At 42.6% G+C, this 19,695-nt stretch overlaps 1 protein-coding gene across 4 annotated transcripts in view; it reads right to left on the reverse strand.

The window, feature by feature from the left end:
• NEK7 (NIMA related kinase 7) overlaps nucleotides 1-19,695 on the reverse strand; it is a 139,091-nt gene that overhangs the window by 41,284 nt on the left and 78,112 nt on the right. For all 4 annotated transcript variants that reach the window (XM_044942637.2, XM_025285314.3, XM_025285312.3 and 1 more), the window contains 2 exons: nucleotides 18,286-18,348; nucleotides 16,729-16,839 (listed from right to left, as the gene is read on the reverse strand). In XM_044942637.2, the coding sequence (XP_044798572.1) occupies nucleotides 16,729-16,839; nucleotides 18,286-18,348 (174 nt within the window). The remainder of the gene's footprint in view (nucleotides 1-16,728; nucleotides 16,840-18,285; nucleotides 18,349-19,695) is intronic.

The following is a 19,695-nucleotide window of genomic DNA, read 5'->3' on the forward strand; positions in this document are numbered from 1 at the left end:
TTATAATAAGGTAGTTACAAGGTAATTAGATCAAACCTTTACCAACAGAAGCAATATTATGTTCCCAAACATCTCTGTAATTATAATGCATTTTTATAAGACTACATATTTCACAGTGCTTCTTTCAAAGATTTAAATGCAGAGAGACTAGATGATGGAAAAGGCAGGATGCTTCTGAAAGTATTAACTGGCAGTTCTAAGTGTGATTTCTATTATATATCAATCTTTCTATGGAAACATTTTTCTTCCAAGGGCATAAGAAGGTCTCAACAGACTAAAGTGTACATGTACTTGCCATACACAGCTTTGGGTATTATATAAATGGGTAAAATAGTTATGTAGAATTTTGGTATGTGATACTAATTTGCAATGTGTGAACATTTTCTCCCTTGGCACTCTGAATAAAATTCAGGTATCCTAAGTTGCTTTAGAAGATGCTAGTAGAATGGGCCTGGCAACCGGGGGAGCACTAAAAAAACAACACCTGCATCTAATTTTATCCTCTTTGATAAAATACTTCCCACCCAAGCTCTACTCTCTTTTTCCTTTCCTATAAATGTCAGAAAAGCTAAGTGTACTCAGCTGCTTCTAATTATAATTTAATAGACTATCAATGTAATCCATCCATTCCCCAAGTCAAAATCATACAGGTTAACAATAGAAGTGGAAAACATATTTTATCTTATGGTAGAAAATGTGAAACATATAAGATTTTTTTTTTCCTGAGTAATTGAGCCTTGGGGGTAAAAAAAGAGAAAACCTTATTTATCAAACAAGAAAAATGAGCTCCTATAAAGTCACAATGTTCTTCCCCTAACCCCCAAAAGTTGCCTTCTAAATGTTGGTGTATCAGTATCAAGGAAACTTGGAATAGTTCTTAAAAATCAATGAAAAAAGGTAGGAATATATCAGAATTACTAGGAGGAATGATACTGCATTGCTGCCATGTGGATAACCTGGAAGCTTCCAAGTGCCTAAAGCTGATGGGGAAATATCTGAAAATGCTTAAGACATTGCCTCTACTGCATTAGAGGACTACAGACAGACGGTGAGACGAAAAAGTGGCAAGTCCATCTTTAGGGTGACGTGGAAAGCTACAAAGGCAAACGAGAGTGCTTGTCTCTCTGATGACGTCTTTCTGGTTATATTAAACCAGACAACAGTGAAGAGAGAATACGGAAATATATTCTTAATGGACAAGGAAAACAGTGGAACAATAAGGAGCCAGTAAAAGTCTCTCAGTAGAAATATGAACGAAAGAAAATGAACCACAAGGCTGAGCCCTTCTCCCTTACTTGTCTTCAGCTACCAGCACTGGTGTCTGTGTGCATAAAGTTCTCAGAGGCAACTTTCCACCAACATTACCTTCAAATAGGAGCAAAAAGTTCCCTTCTAATTTCTTTTCTATGTAAACACAGTTAAAAATTTACACACAGTTCAAAAACTTACCCCCCTTTTCACTGTGCTTACATTATGGCACATAATTTTCAATTTATTAAAATCCCTAAGTTCAATACTATTTCATCACCAAATGTCTTAGGTTTCAAAGAAAACCCAAGGGCTATTTTATCAGCAATACTGCTTCTATGAAAATACTGCTGTATAACATACCTACACATGCACCCCGCATGGACATAAGCCTTTTTGGTCACACACACACAGGCGTACTGAGCGTGATCAGCAGGTACCTATGTATACAATATTCAGTTCTGTATAGCTTTTTCCAGACAGCGCCGCTAATCTGCAACCTTAAGACATCTGAATAATTTTGAAGACATAAGATAACATAAGATAGGTGGCAACCTTACATAAGAGACCCCGCAGGAAACAGGCTGTGCTTGGGAGAACTGGCCATTCTCCCTGTGGTCTGGCTCGGGCGGCACACTTTATGCCAGATGCTGAAATGGACATGTCTGTACCCTCCAAGCCATAAATCACCATCAACAAAGATAGATGGCACTGCTGGGGAGACTTTACTGCTTTAAGGATCCAAAGGTCAAGAGTGTAGAAGACGTTTCTAAGTGCTTTTCTTTCCAGTACAGCATTTAAAATTGGATAAGAACAGATAAGAATATGTCTGCAGATGTAAAAAAAACCACACTAAGAAGGTGAACAAGATTTACAAGTTGTAACAATTGAAGATAATAATTATCTCCAAGATTTGTTGATGTTTTCAGTAATTCATCCAAGTCTGCGGTGTACCCACCTCTCCCCTTGAGTGTGAGCTGGGTTGTGAGCGTGATGAACCGTCCCCTCCGTGTCAGGTTATCTTACGTGACAGCAAGGATTCTGCAGCTGTAATGAGGGCTCTAAGTGGTAGTTTGAGTTAATCACGGGGCAGATCATCCCGGGTGAACTTGATCTGATTGGGTAAGCTCTTCAAAGAACTCAGAGAAATTCAAAGCCAGAGACTCTCCTGCTGGCCATAAGGGAGCAAACTGCTAGCTGCAGAGATGGACACGCGGCCTCGCGGATGGCTCCCAGCTGACACTCAGGAGGCGAGCACGGACGTCAGTCACACAGCCACAGGAACTGAATTCTCCCAACAATCCAGTCAACGAGGAGGAGAACCCTAAACCTCAGGTGAGATCGTGGCCCCAGCTGGCGCCTCGATTTCAGTTTCTAGCGTCCTGGGCAGAGAACCCACAAAGCAGGATGTGAACTCACTAACCCCCCAAATTGTGAGATAACATGTTTGTCTTTTAAGCGGTTAGTTTGTGATAATTAGCAATTAAAAACAAATAAAAAGTGCATTTTCTACAGACAGCAAAAAAAAAAAAAAAAAATTAAGTTTATGTTTTATAAAGAAAAGAGTCTTAACGCTCCTACCAAAGTTAAAGGAAATGCCACACAAGTGGTAACCACAGGAAATATAAAGTTGACGATTTAAGAATAAATCTGTATCTAAATATGTTATGAATAAGAAGAGAGGGCCTAACTCAGGAACAGGATGCAGGATCTCACTCTCTCCACCTCTATTCAGCCCAGCCCTGGAAGAACTGGTCAGAGCAATCAGACAAGAAAACAAACGACATGCATCAGAATTGAGCAGGAAGAAGTAAAACTGTCTCTGTTTGAAGATGACATCATTTTATAGGTAAACAAAATTCTAAAGACTCTATCAAAAAAGCAATTCTAATCAACAAATTCAGTGAAGTCACAGGATAAAAAAATTAACATACAAAAATCAGTAGTGTTTCTATACAGTAGTAGTGAATTATCTGAAAAAATAAAATGTATTCCATTTACAATAAGATATTTAGGAGTAAGCTTAAAACTAAGGAGGTAAACAGCCTCTACTCATAAAACTACAAGATGAAGAAACAAATCAAAGACACAAATAAATGGAAAAGAATCCCATGTTCATAAACAGAATAACTAATATTATTAAAATGTCAATACTACCAAAAGCCATCTATAGATTCAACACAATCCACATTAAGATTCCAATGGAGTTTATCACAGAAGTAGACAAAACAATTTGAAAATTTATGTGGAGCCACAAAACACCCCCCAAAGCCAAAGCAATACAGAGAAAGATGAGTAAAGTGGGAGGCATCACAATTCCTGATGAGACCCACATTATGAACTTACAGAAATCAAACCAGTATGGTACTGGCATAAAAACAGACACACAGACCAATGGAAAAGAACTGAGAGCCCATAAATAAGCCTAAGCATTTACAGGTAACTAATATTTGACAAGGGAGCCAAAAATACTCAATATAAAAATGACAGTCTCTTCAATAAACAGTGCTGGGAAAATTGGACATCCACGTGTAAAAGAATAAAACTGAAACCTTAATTTTCACCACTCACAAAAATTAACTCTAAACAAATTAAAGACTTAAATGTGAGACCTGAAACTGAAACGCCTAGAAGAAAACACAGAAGAGCTCCTTGACGATGATTTTTTCGATATGACACCTAGAGCATAAGCAGCAAAATAACAAGCAAGTACGGTGACATCAAACTAAAGGGCTTCTGCACAGCAAAGAAACAATCAAAAAGCGAAAAGGCAACCTACAGAATGGGAAAACATATTGGCAAATGTATCTGATGAGGGGTTACTATCCAAAATATAGAAAGAACCCACACAACTCAATAGCAAAAAATAACCAAACTAAAAATAATAAGTCAATTAACAAAGAAGCAAAAGACCTGAGTAGACGTTTTTCCAAAGATAAAAGAATGGCCAAAAAGAACATGGAAAAGATGCTCAACATCACTTGTCATTATAGAAATGCAAATCAAAATCGCAATGAGATACCATTTCATGCCTGTTAAAATGGCCACCAAAAAAAGACAACAGGTAACAAACACTGTGAGAATGTGGGGAAAAGAGAACCCTTGTACACAGTTGTTGGGGTTGGTACAGCTATTATGGAAAACAGTATGGAGGTCCTTGAAAAGTTAAAACTACCATATGATCCAGCAATTCCACTTCTGGGAACATATCCAAAGGAAACTAAAACGCTATCTTGAAAAGATACCTGCACCCCCGTGTTTATTGCTGCATCATTTACAGTAGCCAAGACATGGTAACAACCTAAGTGTGCGGGACTGGAAAAGACCCTGAGGCTGGGAAAGATTGAAGGCAGGAGGAGAAGCGGACAACAGAGGATGAGGTGGTTGGATGGAATCACTGACTCAACAGACTTGAGTTTGAGCAAGCTCTGGGAGTTGGAGATGGACAGGGAAGCCTGGCGTGCTGCAGTCCATGGGGTTGCAAAGAGTCAGACACAAATGAGCAACTGAACTGAACTGATTGGCCAATAAAGCAGTTGCAGTATGTATACAATGGAGTATTATAAAGTCATAAAAAACGAGGATATCCTGTCATGTGCAAAATCACACACAAACCCTGAAGGCACTGTGCTAAGTGAAATAAGTCAGACAGAGAAAAACAAATACTGCATGATGTCACTTACACATGAAATCTAAATGCGCAAACACACACACCATCTCATTAAAAAAAAAAAAGAGAGATCAGATTTGTGGTCGCCTGAGGCAAGGGGTTAAGTGACGGGGAAGCTGGATGAAGGGGGTCAGGAGGTACAAACTTCCAGCTCTAAGGTAAGTATGTACCAGGGGTGTGATGCACAGCATGATGCTCCAGACAACACTGCTATCTGATACAGCAGAGTTGTTGGGAGAGTAAAGCCTAAGGGTTCTCATCAAAAGAAAAAAAAAAGTTTTCCTTTTTTGCTAGGAACTAGGAATTTAGGTGTTCTATTAGATGAGCTGCTAGTAAGGAGATCCAAGAAAAGTGTTTCCTTCAGAAAAGTTGTTAGTTTGCACCAAGAATTGACTGCACTGAAGAATCAGCACCCAAAGTGATTTCCTTGGTGGGTCTGAGGGTGAACATTCTAGCTTTCCCAGGGTGAGCACAATGTATGTGCCAATAGACCCCAACTGATAGAGTCCCACCCAGCATGCTGCTGCTGCTAAGTCGCTTCAGTCGTGTCCGACTCTGTGCGACCCCATAGATGGCAGCCCACCAGGCTCCCCCGTCCCTGGGATTCTCCAGGCAAGAACACTGGAGTGGGTTGCCATTTCCTTCTCCAATGCGTGAAAGTGAAGTTGCTCAGTCGTGTCCGACTCTTAGCGACCCCATGGACTGCAGCCCACCAGGCTCCTCCATCCATGGGATTTTCCAGGCAAGAGTACTGGAGTGGGGTGCCATTGCCTGCTCCGCCCCCCCAGCATATTACTCTGCAATGTCCCAGACTGAAAATACACAATCTGGACGAACTAAACCTTTTCAAGAAAGAAGCTGTATGAATTGGTTGTCTTCTGGGGGGTGAGTGGCACAACTATACAACTCTTTATGAGCCTAGGTGTTCTATTAGATGAGTTCCTAGTAAGGGGATCAAGTATTTTCCTGCAGAGAAGTCACTTGCTTTCCCAAGAACTGACTCTAGTAAAGAGAGAATCAGCACCCATAGTGTTTTCTTGGGTGAATTTGAGAGTGAAACATTTTGGCATTTAGAGGGTGAGAATACTGTTTTGGCCAGCGGACCCAAATTAGCAGGTTCACACCCAGCATTGTCTAGCACTGAATATACACACTTGAGAAAAACTGAACCTTTCCATAAAGGAAGTTGTGTGAACTGGTGGTTCTCTGGGTGGTGAGTGGCATACCCATACAATGCATTATAAACCTAGGGACTTTATTAGACGAGCTCATAGTAAGGAGATCCAAGCACAGTGTTTCCTTCAGGAAAGTGACTTGCTTGCGCCAGGAACTGACTAGCAAATAGAGAATCAGCACCCAAAGTGTTTTCTTAGGAGGGTTTGAGAGTGAGACATTCTAGCTCTTCCTGGGTGAGAAGTGTTTTTGCAGGCAGATACAACTGGCTGGTTCACACCCAGCATATCTCCCTGCAGTGTCCCAGCACTGAAAATGCACTCGGGATAACTGAACCCTCCAAAACAGGTGGCTGTGTGAACTGGCCATCCTGTGTGTTGTGAGAGGCATGCCACACAGCCCATTATGAGCCTGGGTGTGCTGTTAGGTAAGCAGCTGGTAAGGAGACCCACGCACAGTGTTTCCTTCAGGAAAGGCACCTGCTTGCACCACAAGCTGACTGTAATGAAGAGAAAATCAGCACCCAAAGTCTTTTCTCAGGTGGGTTTGAGAGTGAAACATTCTAGCTTTTCAGTGTACCTCGATGAGATGGTGGATGTTAACTAAACTTACTGCAATATTCATTTCACAGTATCATACAGGTAAGTCAAACCATTATGCTGCACACCTTAGACCTATACAGTCACGTATTTCAATTACAGCTCAACAAAACTGGGTGGGGGGAAGAGATAACCTTAAGTAATTATCTGAAATTGTGCCAAACTCTTGGCACAAAACAGAGTTCAATTTAAATTATCTGTATTGCATGTGTCGCTAAAAAACATCTGTAACAATAATACTCACTTTCCTCTTAGCCAGTGAGGTGCGGTATGACAATTTTTTGGCAGATTAAAAAACTTCTGAGTTTCCCTTCAAGGGATTTATTATACTCGGTTATATTTTGTTTTGCTGATATTTTAGTAAAATATAGCTTTAAAAAATATGTGAACTATATAAACTTATATTCTCTTCTGACTCAATCTGACTTTCTAAAAGGCAATTATAAATATAGGAACTTATAAATAGTTCAAAGAATATATTTTGGAAAAATGGGCTACAAAAATTTTAAATATATTTTAAGAATATTTCTACTGACAAAGTGAAATGAACAAAGCTTGTGTTTATATAGTTCTGAGATTAGTCTCTCATCTCCTCTATACTAAGTCTCCATCACCAAATATGTTTCTAAGCAACAGAAAAGTGAAATATATAGTATTAATAAGGCATACTACAAAGTGGAACATGTACTGGTTCAATTTAGGATGCAGTAAAGAAAATGTACAGCATATATATGACAACTGGATAAACTGTAACCCAATCGCCACTCTGTAAGAACCTTTTCCTTTAAAATTCTGATTACTGATGATAAAGAAATACATGATGAAAAATTTTGGATTTCCTTTCATCTTAAAACTCATCTGGGAAGTATTTCATCTGACCACAGCCTCAGGTATTCCTCTGTCACTAATTAGAGAAATACTGAATATTTCAACTATAAATTGCTTAATTATGTTTGTCAGCCTGCTCTAAACCAATTAATTATTTACTTGTAAAAATCTTTGATGCAACGCTATCCAGAGGTTCCTTCCTGGAATACAGACCAGGAGCGATCTTTCCGCTTCCACCCCAATTAAGCGGGAGCGTTGAGACAGTGGGGTACGTTGTGATGCACGGTGATTTACAGTATCACGTACCATCAAGAAATGAACCATGCTCCTCGGATCTATTGCTATCCTTTGCAAAGCTCAAGTCACTGCCAAACTCCTTCATAAAAGAAGTCCCTATCATTTTTTATTTTTTGGTAATGTAGTCTCTTATATAAAGAATGACATAGAGCACAAATTAGAAGGTTGAGAAAACAACATTAGCATTTCTTAGGGCCAAAAAGCCCCTTCCTGTATCAGAACGCTGTCTCCTCCCCTTCCACATTCCACTTGGATGTGAGCAAGTCCTCGTGGGACTGAAGCGTGAAACGGCAGGAGCCACCAGCCACGTTTCCCGACAGGCCCCTGGAACAGAGGGGCGGACAGAGAAGAGGGTCTCGGGTCTCACACATACCGTCCCCAGACATTTCCTGAGTTGCTGCCGTCAGCCAGGCGCTCCCTAGAAAATGAAAGCAGCCCAGGGAGCAAAGCAGGCAGTCCCCACACTCAACAAGGTCACACGGGAAATCCAGACAGGAAAACCACCCCACAAGCAAATGCACGACGGTGTAAGGAGTCCTGAGACACCATGCCTGGTCCTGGTCTAAGAGACCATTCCTGAGGAAGTGGTGAATGAGCGGGGAGCGGCAGGACTGACGGACACACGCCCAGCCTGGGGACAGAGCACCCGGGGCGGGGGCGGGACCGACCGCAGTAAGTGTCCGCAGAGCGCCTACTGTGCGGGAGGCCACAGGCAGGCGGGCGCCTTCCCCAGGGTCTCTTTTGGACCCCAGCGGCTCCCGGGCTCAACCGGGGCGCCAGGGTGGTCTGGGGCAGAGGCCTTTCTTCTCTGTTTCTCTCTCTTAGAGACTGACGGAGAAGCGGATGTCGCGTTCCAGGGGACAGGTGCCGGTCCTTCCCTCAGGGGAGAGGGCGGACATGGAGCTGACGGAGAAAGCGGAGCAGCATTCGGAAGGAGGGAAACAACTCTGAGCGCGGGCCAGCTCCAGAGGGTCTCCCCGGGGGGCACCGCAGTCTGGGCAGACGCGGGGGCTCGGATGCGCTCAGGGTGCAGACAGAGCTCCACGCTCAAGACAAGAACCGGATTCCCAAGAGCCTAGGGAGTCAGTGATGCACAGAAACGAGCAAGGCCAGCCCAGAAAGGAGGGGAAAGCAAACCGCGAAAATACCCCGGACTGAAGCTCTGAAAGCTCAGCCAGAAAAGACCGGGAGGAAGAGAACGAACCACTCAGTCAAGAAGAATGAGGAGTGTCCAGAGAGGCGGGGAGAAAACCGAGGCGCTGCGGGACTCTGGGCAGTGGGGGGGCCAGGAGGAAGGATAGGCAGCGTGGGGGGCGGGTGCTGTGCTCTAGGAAGGAGGGGGTGAGGCAGAGGCTCAGGCGGCCGAGGAGCAGAGCCCATACACGCGGGCCCCGGGGGTGTCTGAGACCGGGTCAGCAGGGAGTGGCCGACGGTGGAGACACACAGAACGCGGGTGGCGGGAAGCAGATGCCAGGCGGCAGCGGGAATGCCAGGACTGAAGGCGCAGGGCCGCCCTTGTCACCTGTCTGGACAGCAGCGCCCTCTCTGAACCTGACCTCATCCTCCTCGCGGTGCTGACCGACGTTGGACATCCTGCACACGGCTCGCCTGTCCTTCTGTCTTCCCACTAAAGACAGGGTTCTCAGGTGCATCAGTGAACGCGTGAAGGAGGGACGTGTGTGCATGTGGACATGAGTGTGCTCAATGCCAGCACAGGAAGATGCACTCAGGTCGGAGAATACATGATGGAGGTTTCTGATACCTGTGGCAGAGACAGGACAAAGAACCCACGTGGGTGGACACACAGGAGCGCCTCCTGTCCAGCAGGGAAAGCAGCAACAGGGCCAGGGTGGTCCGGCAGGCGAGGCCTTGGGAAGGGGAAGGCACCCTGACTGATGATGCCCATTCCCTGTGAAGAGGAGGCAGGCTGTCATCTGTGAAGAGTGTGATGAAAAGAAAGGGGAGAAGCGATACCCAGAGCATTTAAACAGAGTAACGCATATTCCAGTAATACCTATCGAATAGCTGTCACATATTCAGACAGCACAGGTAACTATAAGTATGTGCATATACTTGTACATGCTGCTGCTGCTAAGTTGCTTCAGTCGTGTCCGACTCTGTGTGACCCCATAGACAGCAGCCTACCAGGCTCCCCCATCCCTGGGATTCTCCAGGCAAGCACACTAGAGTGGGTTGCCATTTCCTCCTCCAACGCATGAGAGTGAAAAGTGAAAGTGAAGTCGCTCAGTCGTGTCCGACTCTTAGCGACCCCATGGACTGCAGCCCACCAGGCTCCTCCGTCCATGGGATTTTCTAGGCAAGAGTACTGGAGTGGGGTGCCATACTTGTACATATACCTACAAAAACAAATACATGTATACACCATTGTTGCTCAGTCTCTAAGTTGTGTGCACTCTTTGTGACCCCACGGACTGTGGCACGCCAAGCTCTTCCGTCCTCCACTATCCCCCAGTTTCCTCAAATTCATGTCCACTGAGTCAGTGATGCTATCAAATCATCTCATCTGCAACCCGTGTCTCCTCCTGCCCTCAATCTTTCCCAGCATCAGGGTCTTTTCCAATGAGTCAGTTCTTCGCATCAGGTGGCCAAAGTATTGGAGCCTCAGCTTTAGCATCAGTCCTTCCATTGAATATCAGGGTTGATTTCCTTTAGGACTGACTGGTTTGATCTCCTAGCAGTCCAAAGGACTCTCAAGAGTCTCCTCCAACGCCACAGTTACATATACATATATATACAATTAAGCCCTTATAAGGACACAGTAAGGCAGGTAATTATTAACCCAATTTCACAGATAAGGAGCCTGGAGCTCAATCACCAAGACTAAGCACCCACAGCACAGTCATGGAACACCAGTGCTTCAAGTTCTCCTCTCGCCCTCAGAAGCTCCCTGTCTAGATTAGGCTCTCTGCTGTAAACCACCACTCTACTTTATCCTGCAACCTTATAAAACTTACAACTTTGGTTGTGCAGTTCTCTGAGCATCAAACACCTGTCTCTCCTAGACAATGAGCTCCAAGAAGGCGCATGACACGAATACAGCGCACAGTCAATGTGCGGTAAACGCAGAAGCAAAGAGCATATTCTCAAAGGTTACAAACTGGTGTAACTATTTGAGAAAACAACTTGGCAGTATTTGTTATGACTTAAAATACATATACGTTATTACTCAGCTATTTTATAGAAGCATCTGTAATTGTCTGTTAAATTGTGTATGAGACTGTTGTATTAAAATACACAGGGTTTTGTAGTAGAGCTTTCCCTGAACAAATTAAACAATGGAAATAGTCCAACTGTTTATCAATGAAGCAATAATAAAATGCACTGTGATATGTTTCTGAAAAAGAATACATGTATCAGTATATATTTTTCTATTTGTGTATGTCAGATATCAAAAAAGCAAGAGAGTTCAAGAAAAACATCTACTTCTGCTTCATTGACTATGTCAAAGCCTTTGACTGTGTGGATCACAACAAACCGGAAAATTCTGAAAAAGATGGGAATACCAGACCACCTGACCTGCCTTCTGAGAAATCTGTATGCAGGTCAAGAAGCAACAGTTAGAACTGGACATGGAACAACAGACTGGTTCCAAATCAGGAAAGGAGTACTTCAAGGCTGTATACTGTCACCCTGCTTATTTAACTTATATGCAGAGTACATCATGCGAAATGCTGGGCTGGATGAAGCACAAGCTGAAATCAAGATTGCTGGGAGAAATGTCAGTAACTTCAGATATGCAGATGATACCACCCCTATGGCAGAAAGCGAAGAAGAACTAAAGAGTCTCTTGATGAAAGATAAAGAGGAGAGAGAAAAAGTTGGCTTAAAGCTCATCATTCAAAAAACTAAGATCATGGCATCCGGTCCCATCACTTCATGGCAAATAGATCGGAAAACAGTGGAAACAGTGAGAGACTTTATTTTTTGGGGGGCTCCAACATCACTGCAGATGGTGACTGCAGCCATGAAATTAAAAGATGCTTGCTCCTTGGAAGAAAAGTTATGACCAACCTAGACAGCATATTAAAAAGCAGAGACATTACTTTGCCAACAAAGGTTGTCTAGTCAAAGTTATGATTTTTCCAGTAGTCATGTATGGATGTGAGAGTTGGACTATAAAGAAAGCTAAGCGCTGAAGAATTGATGCTTTTGAACTGTGGTGTTGGAGAAGACTCTTGAGAGTCCCTTGGACTGCAAGGAGATCCAACCAGCCCATCCTAAAAGAAATCAGTCCTAAATGTTCATTGGAAGGACTGATGTTGAAGCGGAAACTCCAATACTTTGGCCACCTGATGCAAAGAACGACTTATTGGAAAAGATCCTGGTCCTGGGAAAGATTGAAGGGAGAAGGGAAAGGGGAAGACAGAGGATGAGATGGTTGGATGGCATCACCGACTCGATGGACATAAGTTTGAGCAAGCTTCAGGAGTTGGTGATGGACAGGGAAGCCTGGTGTGCTGCAGTCCATGGGGTCGCAGAGAGTCAGACACGACTGAGCAACGGAACTGAACTGTAAAGATAGACTATAAAGTTGGAAAGGTTTTATGCACGTAAAAGTCAGTGGTTAATCTGGGAGATGAGAATATAGGGAGGAAAGTTAGGGATATTCACCACTTGAGAAAACTAATGAGAGACATTATATATTTAAAAAAATAATAAGTAAACTGTAGGCTTACTAAGCGGAGAAGGCAGTGGCACCCCACTCCAGTACTCTTGCCTGGAAAATCCCATGGATGGAGGAGCCTGGTAGGCTGCAGTCCATGGGGTCGTTAAGTCAGACACAACTGAGCGACTGCACTTTTATGCATTGGAGAAGGAAAAGGCAACCCACTCCGTGTTCTTGCCTGGAGAATCCCAGGGACAGGGGAGCCTGGTGGGCTGCTGTCTATGGGATCACACGGAGTCGGACACGACTGAAGTGACTTAGCATCAGCAGCAGGCTTACTAAGTCAAATGAAAAGAAAAGTCACAACTCGGTGTTCAACTGACATGCAGCAATCCACAATCAGAGTGGTTTTATTTGCTGAAGGACCTGGGGAGATTCCACAGGTCAGATTCTCCCAAGTTAATAAATAACTCCTTCCCAATACAACTAGGCATTTGATCAGGTCTGAAATATCATCCTGCAAAAGACTCCCAGGACTATAATCAGGATGTGAAGACATTCCATTCATGTGAAACTGCACCGTCAAACTTTCCATTCTGCACACTGCACACTGTTATAGTCACTATGCTGAGAGTACCATCAGATCTACAGATTTGATAATACGACTTTCAGCCTTTAGAAGCGCTCCAAGGACCTGGAAAACCAGAACCAGAGTGTCTTCTTGAGAGGCAAACTGGTGGCAGCTCTGATGAAGGACAAGACCAGGACAGGCTGACAGAAGAGCCCATGGGCGGAGCACTCAGGGATGAGGGTGCTAACCCTCTGAAGAAGAACCGCTTCCGTCTTCTACCAAAGCACGCTGAGTGGCTCTGTAAGCGTCTCACTAGGAATCAGTTGATACTTTCTAAAAAGTTTTTTTTTTTTCTTTTAAAAAAGTTTCCCATATCATCTTCTACATGATGGATGCTTTAAGGGTATAGCTGTCAATTCTATAAATGGTAAAGTTACTACTCATTACCACACAGAATTCTGTTCTCAATCTATCTTACTAGATCCACTGAGTCAGTTGCTTAAAAATTTCCTTGATAATGTCAACTTATGACAAATCTGTTTAAACACGGAGCTGAGTTCATCACCACAAAAAATGTAAGTTCACACTGACAAATTTTTCCTTCTTCACCTGGCCAGAGAAACCTGAGTCTGCTGACGACAGAGGTTAACAGGGCTTCTGTAAGGTGCCCTGGTCTAGAGTCGCTTTTCTCCAGGGGTCAGGACAGGAGTATTCTCCCAAGGTAAATGCTACAGGCGCCGGCACGCCTTGGCCCCAGGCCAGGAACGGCAGCCTTTAAGTGTGAAGGAAGAAAAGCAGACTAAACAAGAAAGCAAACTCTAAAATCAAACCCCTCAGTCATCAAGCACTCAGTCTAGGGTGAGACTCTACAACTGAAATGGTCTCTTTTATCTGCTTCAGCAGGCATTTGCCCAATAGGGACTTGCCCACTTTCCTTTCCCCTGTAAGTAATTAAATAACTCTTATTCCTAAAGGTTCAAGCAAAGAATTTTGCCCTCCGTTACCAGTTGATCTGGTTCATGCCTGTGGATCAGTTATCTCTGGACTCGTGTTGGTCCAGTTTCTTATCTTCAGTGTGGGTCTCTGTCTGAGTCCTGGGGGCCTGCAACACCCCATGTCCACACAGGGCCCTCCCTGTGGTCCCTGTCCTCTGGGAGGGATCATTTACAGATGCTTTTATATGTCTCATCTTGATAGACAGCTGTTTTTCTAAGATTTTTCTTTTGTGTATTTGCATTTCTTTCTTTGTTAATTAAATTGCAAAGACACATTTTTGTTGGTGGTTAGCTCTCTGTGGCAGTGATGGGAAGTCCCTAAAACAGAAAGCTGACGAGCAGTGAGTCATCCTACCATGGGACAGTCAGCTTGATAGTGTTCTGTGATAATGAGAACATTACCTTCCTTTTATGTAGACTTTTTATATTTAGAAATTGTAAAACTCTCTCCATCTTACAGATGAGGAAACTGGGCCTAAAAGAAGTTTACTGATAGGACAGTGTTTAAGTGGCTGATGCTAAATTCACACTGGGAAGCAGGATCGCTGCTAGCAAATCCACAAACACCTTGATCAGAACATCTGCGAAGGCTTGGAATGGAATGCAAACTGTGTATGCATCAGCATTTTCCAGGTAGAGACGGTCAAAGGTTTTCATCTGATTTTTTCAAAGGAGTTTTGTGATACAAAAATTCTTAAGGGCCTCTCAAGGAAAACACATGGATTTTTGCATCAGACAAACCTAATTTCAGAGTTCTTCTATTTACTAGTAATGATACTTCTCTTCTCTAGGTGTCAAAATTACCTCCTGAAACCACTGTAAAGACTAAACAGATAATGCATGCAAAGCACCTAACACTGTTTCTAAAACCCCCTCACGAGAACGCCATGTGGCAGACTACCGGTTGTGCTCAAGTATCTGCTAAGAGACTGGATATACAGACAGACAATGGGCAGAGCACATGTAAAAACAGACCTTCGAACCACAATCCGCAGCAACCTGGTCAGGAAGCCAACCTTTCCACTCTAGCAAGCAGCCCGAGAAGCCAGCCTGCTCCGTCCGACTCGCAGGAGGTCACCCTGCTCTCTCTCGTGACAATCCAGGAAGCTAAACAATAACTCCTGTTAACAATTAGCCCCAGACGGCCAGGACTCAGTAACTGACAGCTTCCCCACTTTCTGTCCCTACGTCCAACTTGGGACCAACCAGAGGAAGCCAAATACACACATGAGCCAGTCACCAAAGATGCCCGACTGCAGTGGGCTCAGTGGTGGCTTCAGCATGCCACGGCCACCCACTGGGGCACACCCGAGCCCCACTGCTTATCCACCGTGAAGACCCCCTCCTCCTCCCCTTGACTGGGAACCGTGCCCACATGCTGGTGATGGAGTGGCTCCTCTGCTGGAGCAGGCTCAGAGCTCATAGCACTGACTTTTCTCATTCCGTTGGTCTTGGCTCATTTCTGCCCTGTTGGGCTCCGCTTGCAGAGTAAGAGGTCAGCTCACACAGGGACAGCCAAATGAAGAGCACGCAGGCCAGCCTCCCGCACCTGCACGTGCTCCTAAGACGCCGTTCCGGCCAACGGCGTGAAGCGGAGGACACGGGGTGGCAGCGAGCACCCAGTGACGTGCCCACAAACACAGCCACCGAGTGCCTGTCTGCCCTCACGTCTCAGGCCTGAGAACCTGAAGTCACAGCCGCCACGTCAGTCCCGGGATTTTACACAACAGAGAAATACACGTAACAACATGTAACATAGCGATGGCCTCCTCTGACTTAGTGTTCCTATGGGGGGCACTCTTCGGAGTTCTGCTGCGAGTGTATACATGCATACATACATATATATAAATATATGTGTGTGTGTGTGTGTATAAATTAATTGATCATTTAAAATGACCCCGTGAAGTTGGTTCTAGCGTTAGTCTGTTTTGGGGGAAAGGTGGCGCACAGAAGACGTTAAGTTAGGCCAAGGCCAAGGATAACCAGTTCTTAGGCTACTGTCATTAGGCAGTCTCTGTAACTTGTCAGTGAACTTCAACCCAGTGGCTCAAATGGTAAAGAATCTGCCTGCAGTGCAGGAAACCCAGGTTCGACCCCTGGGTTGGGAAGATACCCTGGAGAAGGAAATGGCAACCCACTCCAGTATCTTTGCCAGGCGAATTCCATGGACAGAGAAGCCTGGCGGGCTGCAGCCCACAGGGTCGCAAAAGAGTCAGACACGACTGAGCGACCAACACTTTCACTTCCAGAAAAGAAAGTTAAATGACTTCTAAAGGGTCAAATCAGGGTGTGACACCCAAGACTGAGCGCGAGGCCCATTCTCCTCTCGGCGTGTCCCTCCCACGAACAGGGGCTGCCCAGCCAGGCTGCTCCACAGTCCCTGCCAGCCCCTCGGCCTGACGCCCAGACATGTGGGATGGAGGGTGACCAGCGTGAAGAAGCCAAGCTGCAGAGCTGTACCTTCAGCTGATACACAACACACCCTCGGTCTATTTCCAAGTTGGTTCTGGAGTGTTAATACATCCAAGGGGACACCAGGTACCTAGCTTCATAATCACAACTACCACCATGGCCTATCATTGATTACATGGCTACCAAATGTCAAGAATCGTGGTGAGGTCTTTAAAGCATCCGATGTGCCTATACGTGCAACATACAACTCTCAAAAAAAAGTAAATCTTTAGTTTTTTTTTTTTTTTAAATCAAACAAAAAACCTTACCTTTATCATTCTGGATAGATCACCAGCATCGGCTAATTCCAAAACTATGTTCAGTTCATTATCTTCAATGAATGATGCATAATATTTAATTACATTTGGATGGTTGAGTTGCTGAGGAAAACAAAGGCATCAAAAAGTTTTCTTACTGTAAATTCCCAAGTCACTTATAGTTTTGTAACAAGAATAAAATTAGTGACTGCATTTCATTTTTAAGTTACAGAAATCGTAACATGACTGTATTTTTCTTTCATCTAGTAAATTTTGAAATAAGTTTTATAATCATTGAAAGTAAAACTATACAACAATTATTTTTTAGTAATATTCTTAGAAATCATAGAGTACATTATACACCTAAAATTTTTTAAAGTACTGCTATGCCCAACAAATATATAAACTATGCATATAAATGAATGACCAAATTAAATAGCCAATTGTTAAAATTTATATCCTTCTAAATGGTAAACTATCACTTAGAGGCACTCAATGGTAAGTTCACGTCCCTTTTACTATTTTGAAGGCTGATCCTAGTATAACTTCAGCCAGTGATAAAACTCTGACATCTACTATATCTAAATATTGCCTTTATATCAAATACTACGAATATTCTGAACCTATCTGTGGGGCTGATTATTAAATTATCTTTAAAAAAAATTCACCTTGTAGAAATATACGCATTAGTCTACACATATTTACAATCTTTTCTAACAATCTTTTCGTTCAATCTTTAACCAAGGTAACATAAGACAAATCATTTCTCAAAGAAAATTATTCATGAATTATCCCAGAGTATACACAGGCTTTTCTTCTCTTCTTCCTACTTATAGAAGATAGGTTTCCTCCCACATTCTCTGTGATGATACATTATTTCTTCTTGTCCCAGGAAATAACTACAATAAGTAGACAGTGGGAAGCATGGCTTATTTTGAGCTTACTTTTTATCTTTTTTAATAAATCTGATTCATTTTGGGCACAAACAAAAATGGACAGCATAAATATCATCCAAGCTTTATCCAAAAGTTAAAAATACAACATAAGCCACAGCATTCCTCAACAGAAACTTCACTATAACAAATGCAGTGCGAAGGTAACTCAAACCTCAGACCTGTGCTCTGAGTGGGTGAGAAGCTGAAATGCTCTTTACACCACCCTTTCTAAATCCGGAAAAAGATATGGAAATACTATTTTTATAATGTGAACCCCTTGGATCAGCTCACATTCTCAATATATCACGCCAAATATGCATTTGCATTATCTAACATTTAGAATATGTCTAATTGGGATGATCAAGAAAAAAATTTCTTCCACGTTTTATGTTTATGTCTATTTCTAGTTTGAAATGGGGGAGGGAGTTAATCCTACCAAACATTCCAATTAAATTAGTGTATAATGAATCCAAAAGGCAATATACTGATTTCAAATTTATACATTATTTGAATTCAGTGTGGCATAGCTACATCTCAAAAACTGTTTTCCTTATAAGTGTGAAATCTTAATAAATCACTTTTATCAACCCCCTCAGTTATGTTCAAAACAGTCAACAGTTCATTTGTTATTTACCTTAAGGAGATCTATTTCTTTGATACAATCAGCACGTGCTTTGGCATCCATTAAATCAAATATCTAAAAATAAAATTCAGTATTACTCAATAAAACAGTAATCCATGGTTTAAACTACCATGTAAGTCCATTCTAATACTCTACACATAATTACACACACATTTAGAAGTGCACTTTCCAATTAGCATTTAGGAACTATGGAGATCGACAGGTAATTTATCTCACGTTACTACTAGAGAGTATACGTTTTTCCCTCCAGAGGCAGTCAGTATTAAAAATGGGAAAAGAGAACAGTTACATATTTCATAAATAATACAAAGTGCTTTAAAATATACAATCAAAGAAATCTTTCAATGTTCCAAGCATGTGGAAAATTAACAGCAAAAACAAGCATCGTATGTTAACACATCTACGTGGAATCTGTAAAAACTGGTATAGACGATCTTATACCAGAAATAGAGGCAGAAATAGAGACAGAGATGTAGAGAACAAACGCACGGATACCAAGGGGGAAAGAGGGGAGGGCGGGATGAACTGGGAGATTGGGATTGACATGTATACACCACCATGTGTAAAACAGACAACGAGGACCTACTGCACACACAGGGAACTCTACCCAGTGCTCCGCAGGGACCTAGATGGGAAGGAAATCCAAGGGAAGCGGTATCCATACGGCCGAGCCACTGTGCTGTACAGCAGAGACTAACACAACATTATAAAACAACCACACTGCAATAAAAAAGCTTTACATGGTTACATATTTTTAAAAATACTTATAATTAAACTAATTTAGAACTACAAATTAAACTATCTTTAACTCAATTCTCAGTACCAGAAGTGACTTCCAAACAGTGAGGAATGAAGTACTGCTGGCACATTTAAGGCAAAACTAAACTCTGAGCCGTAGATACATTTCACTGCAAATTCACAAGAATTTTATCTTCCTTTTTCTCCTAGGCAGCATTTCAAGACAAAAATAAAAACTGTGTCTTTAGCTTAAATCATTTCCAGACACAGATTCAAACCTGATTCCATGAGCAGGAAAAGACAACAGATATGGGGAAAAACAAAATCTGGATTTTCATAAACTGTTTACAGGGCTGTCTCTAGAAAGCATCTTCACAGCTCTATCCAAGTTTCTGTGGGTTTTTAAATTTATATTTGAGAAGAGTAAAGCAGTGTTTAGGGTAAGTGATTGGCTTATAAGCTCTTGGTATTCTCTAGATCATTTAACTTCTTTTGTCATCTTTAAATTTTGTGAGAATTATTCACAATTGATGAAACTGCAAATGGTAACACAAATGTCCTTGAAAGGACATCTATCAGAAGAAAAAACACTTAGAATGTAGTAAAGAAAGTACTTAAAAATAACACTAAGAGAGTCTGACAAAGTGTCGTATCTTACTCTTA

This window comes from Bubalus bubalis, chromosome 5 (genome assembly GCF_019923935.1).
Source record: "Bubalus bubalis isolate 160015118507 breed Murrah chromosome 5, NDDB_SH_1, whole genome shotgun sequence".
In the NCBI taxonomy this organism is placed as follows: domain Eukaryota; kingdom Metazoa; phylum Chordata; class Mammalia; order Artiodactyla; family Bovidae; genus Bubalus; species Bubalus bubalis.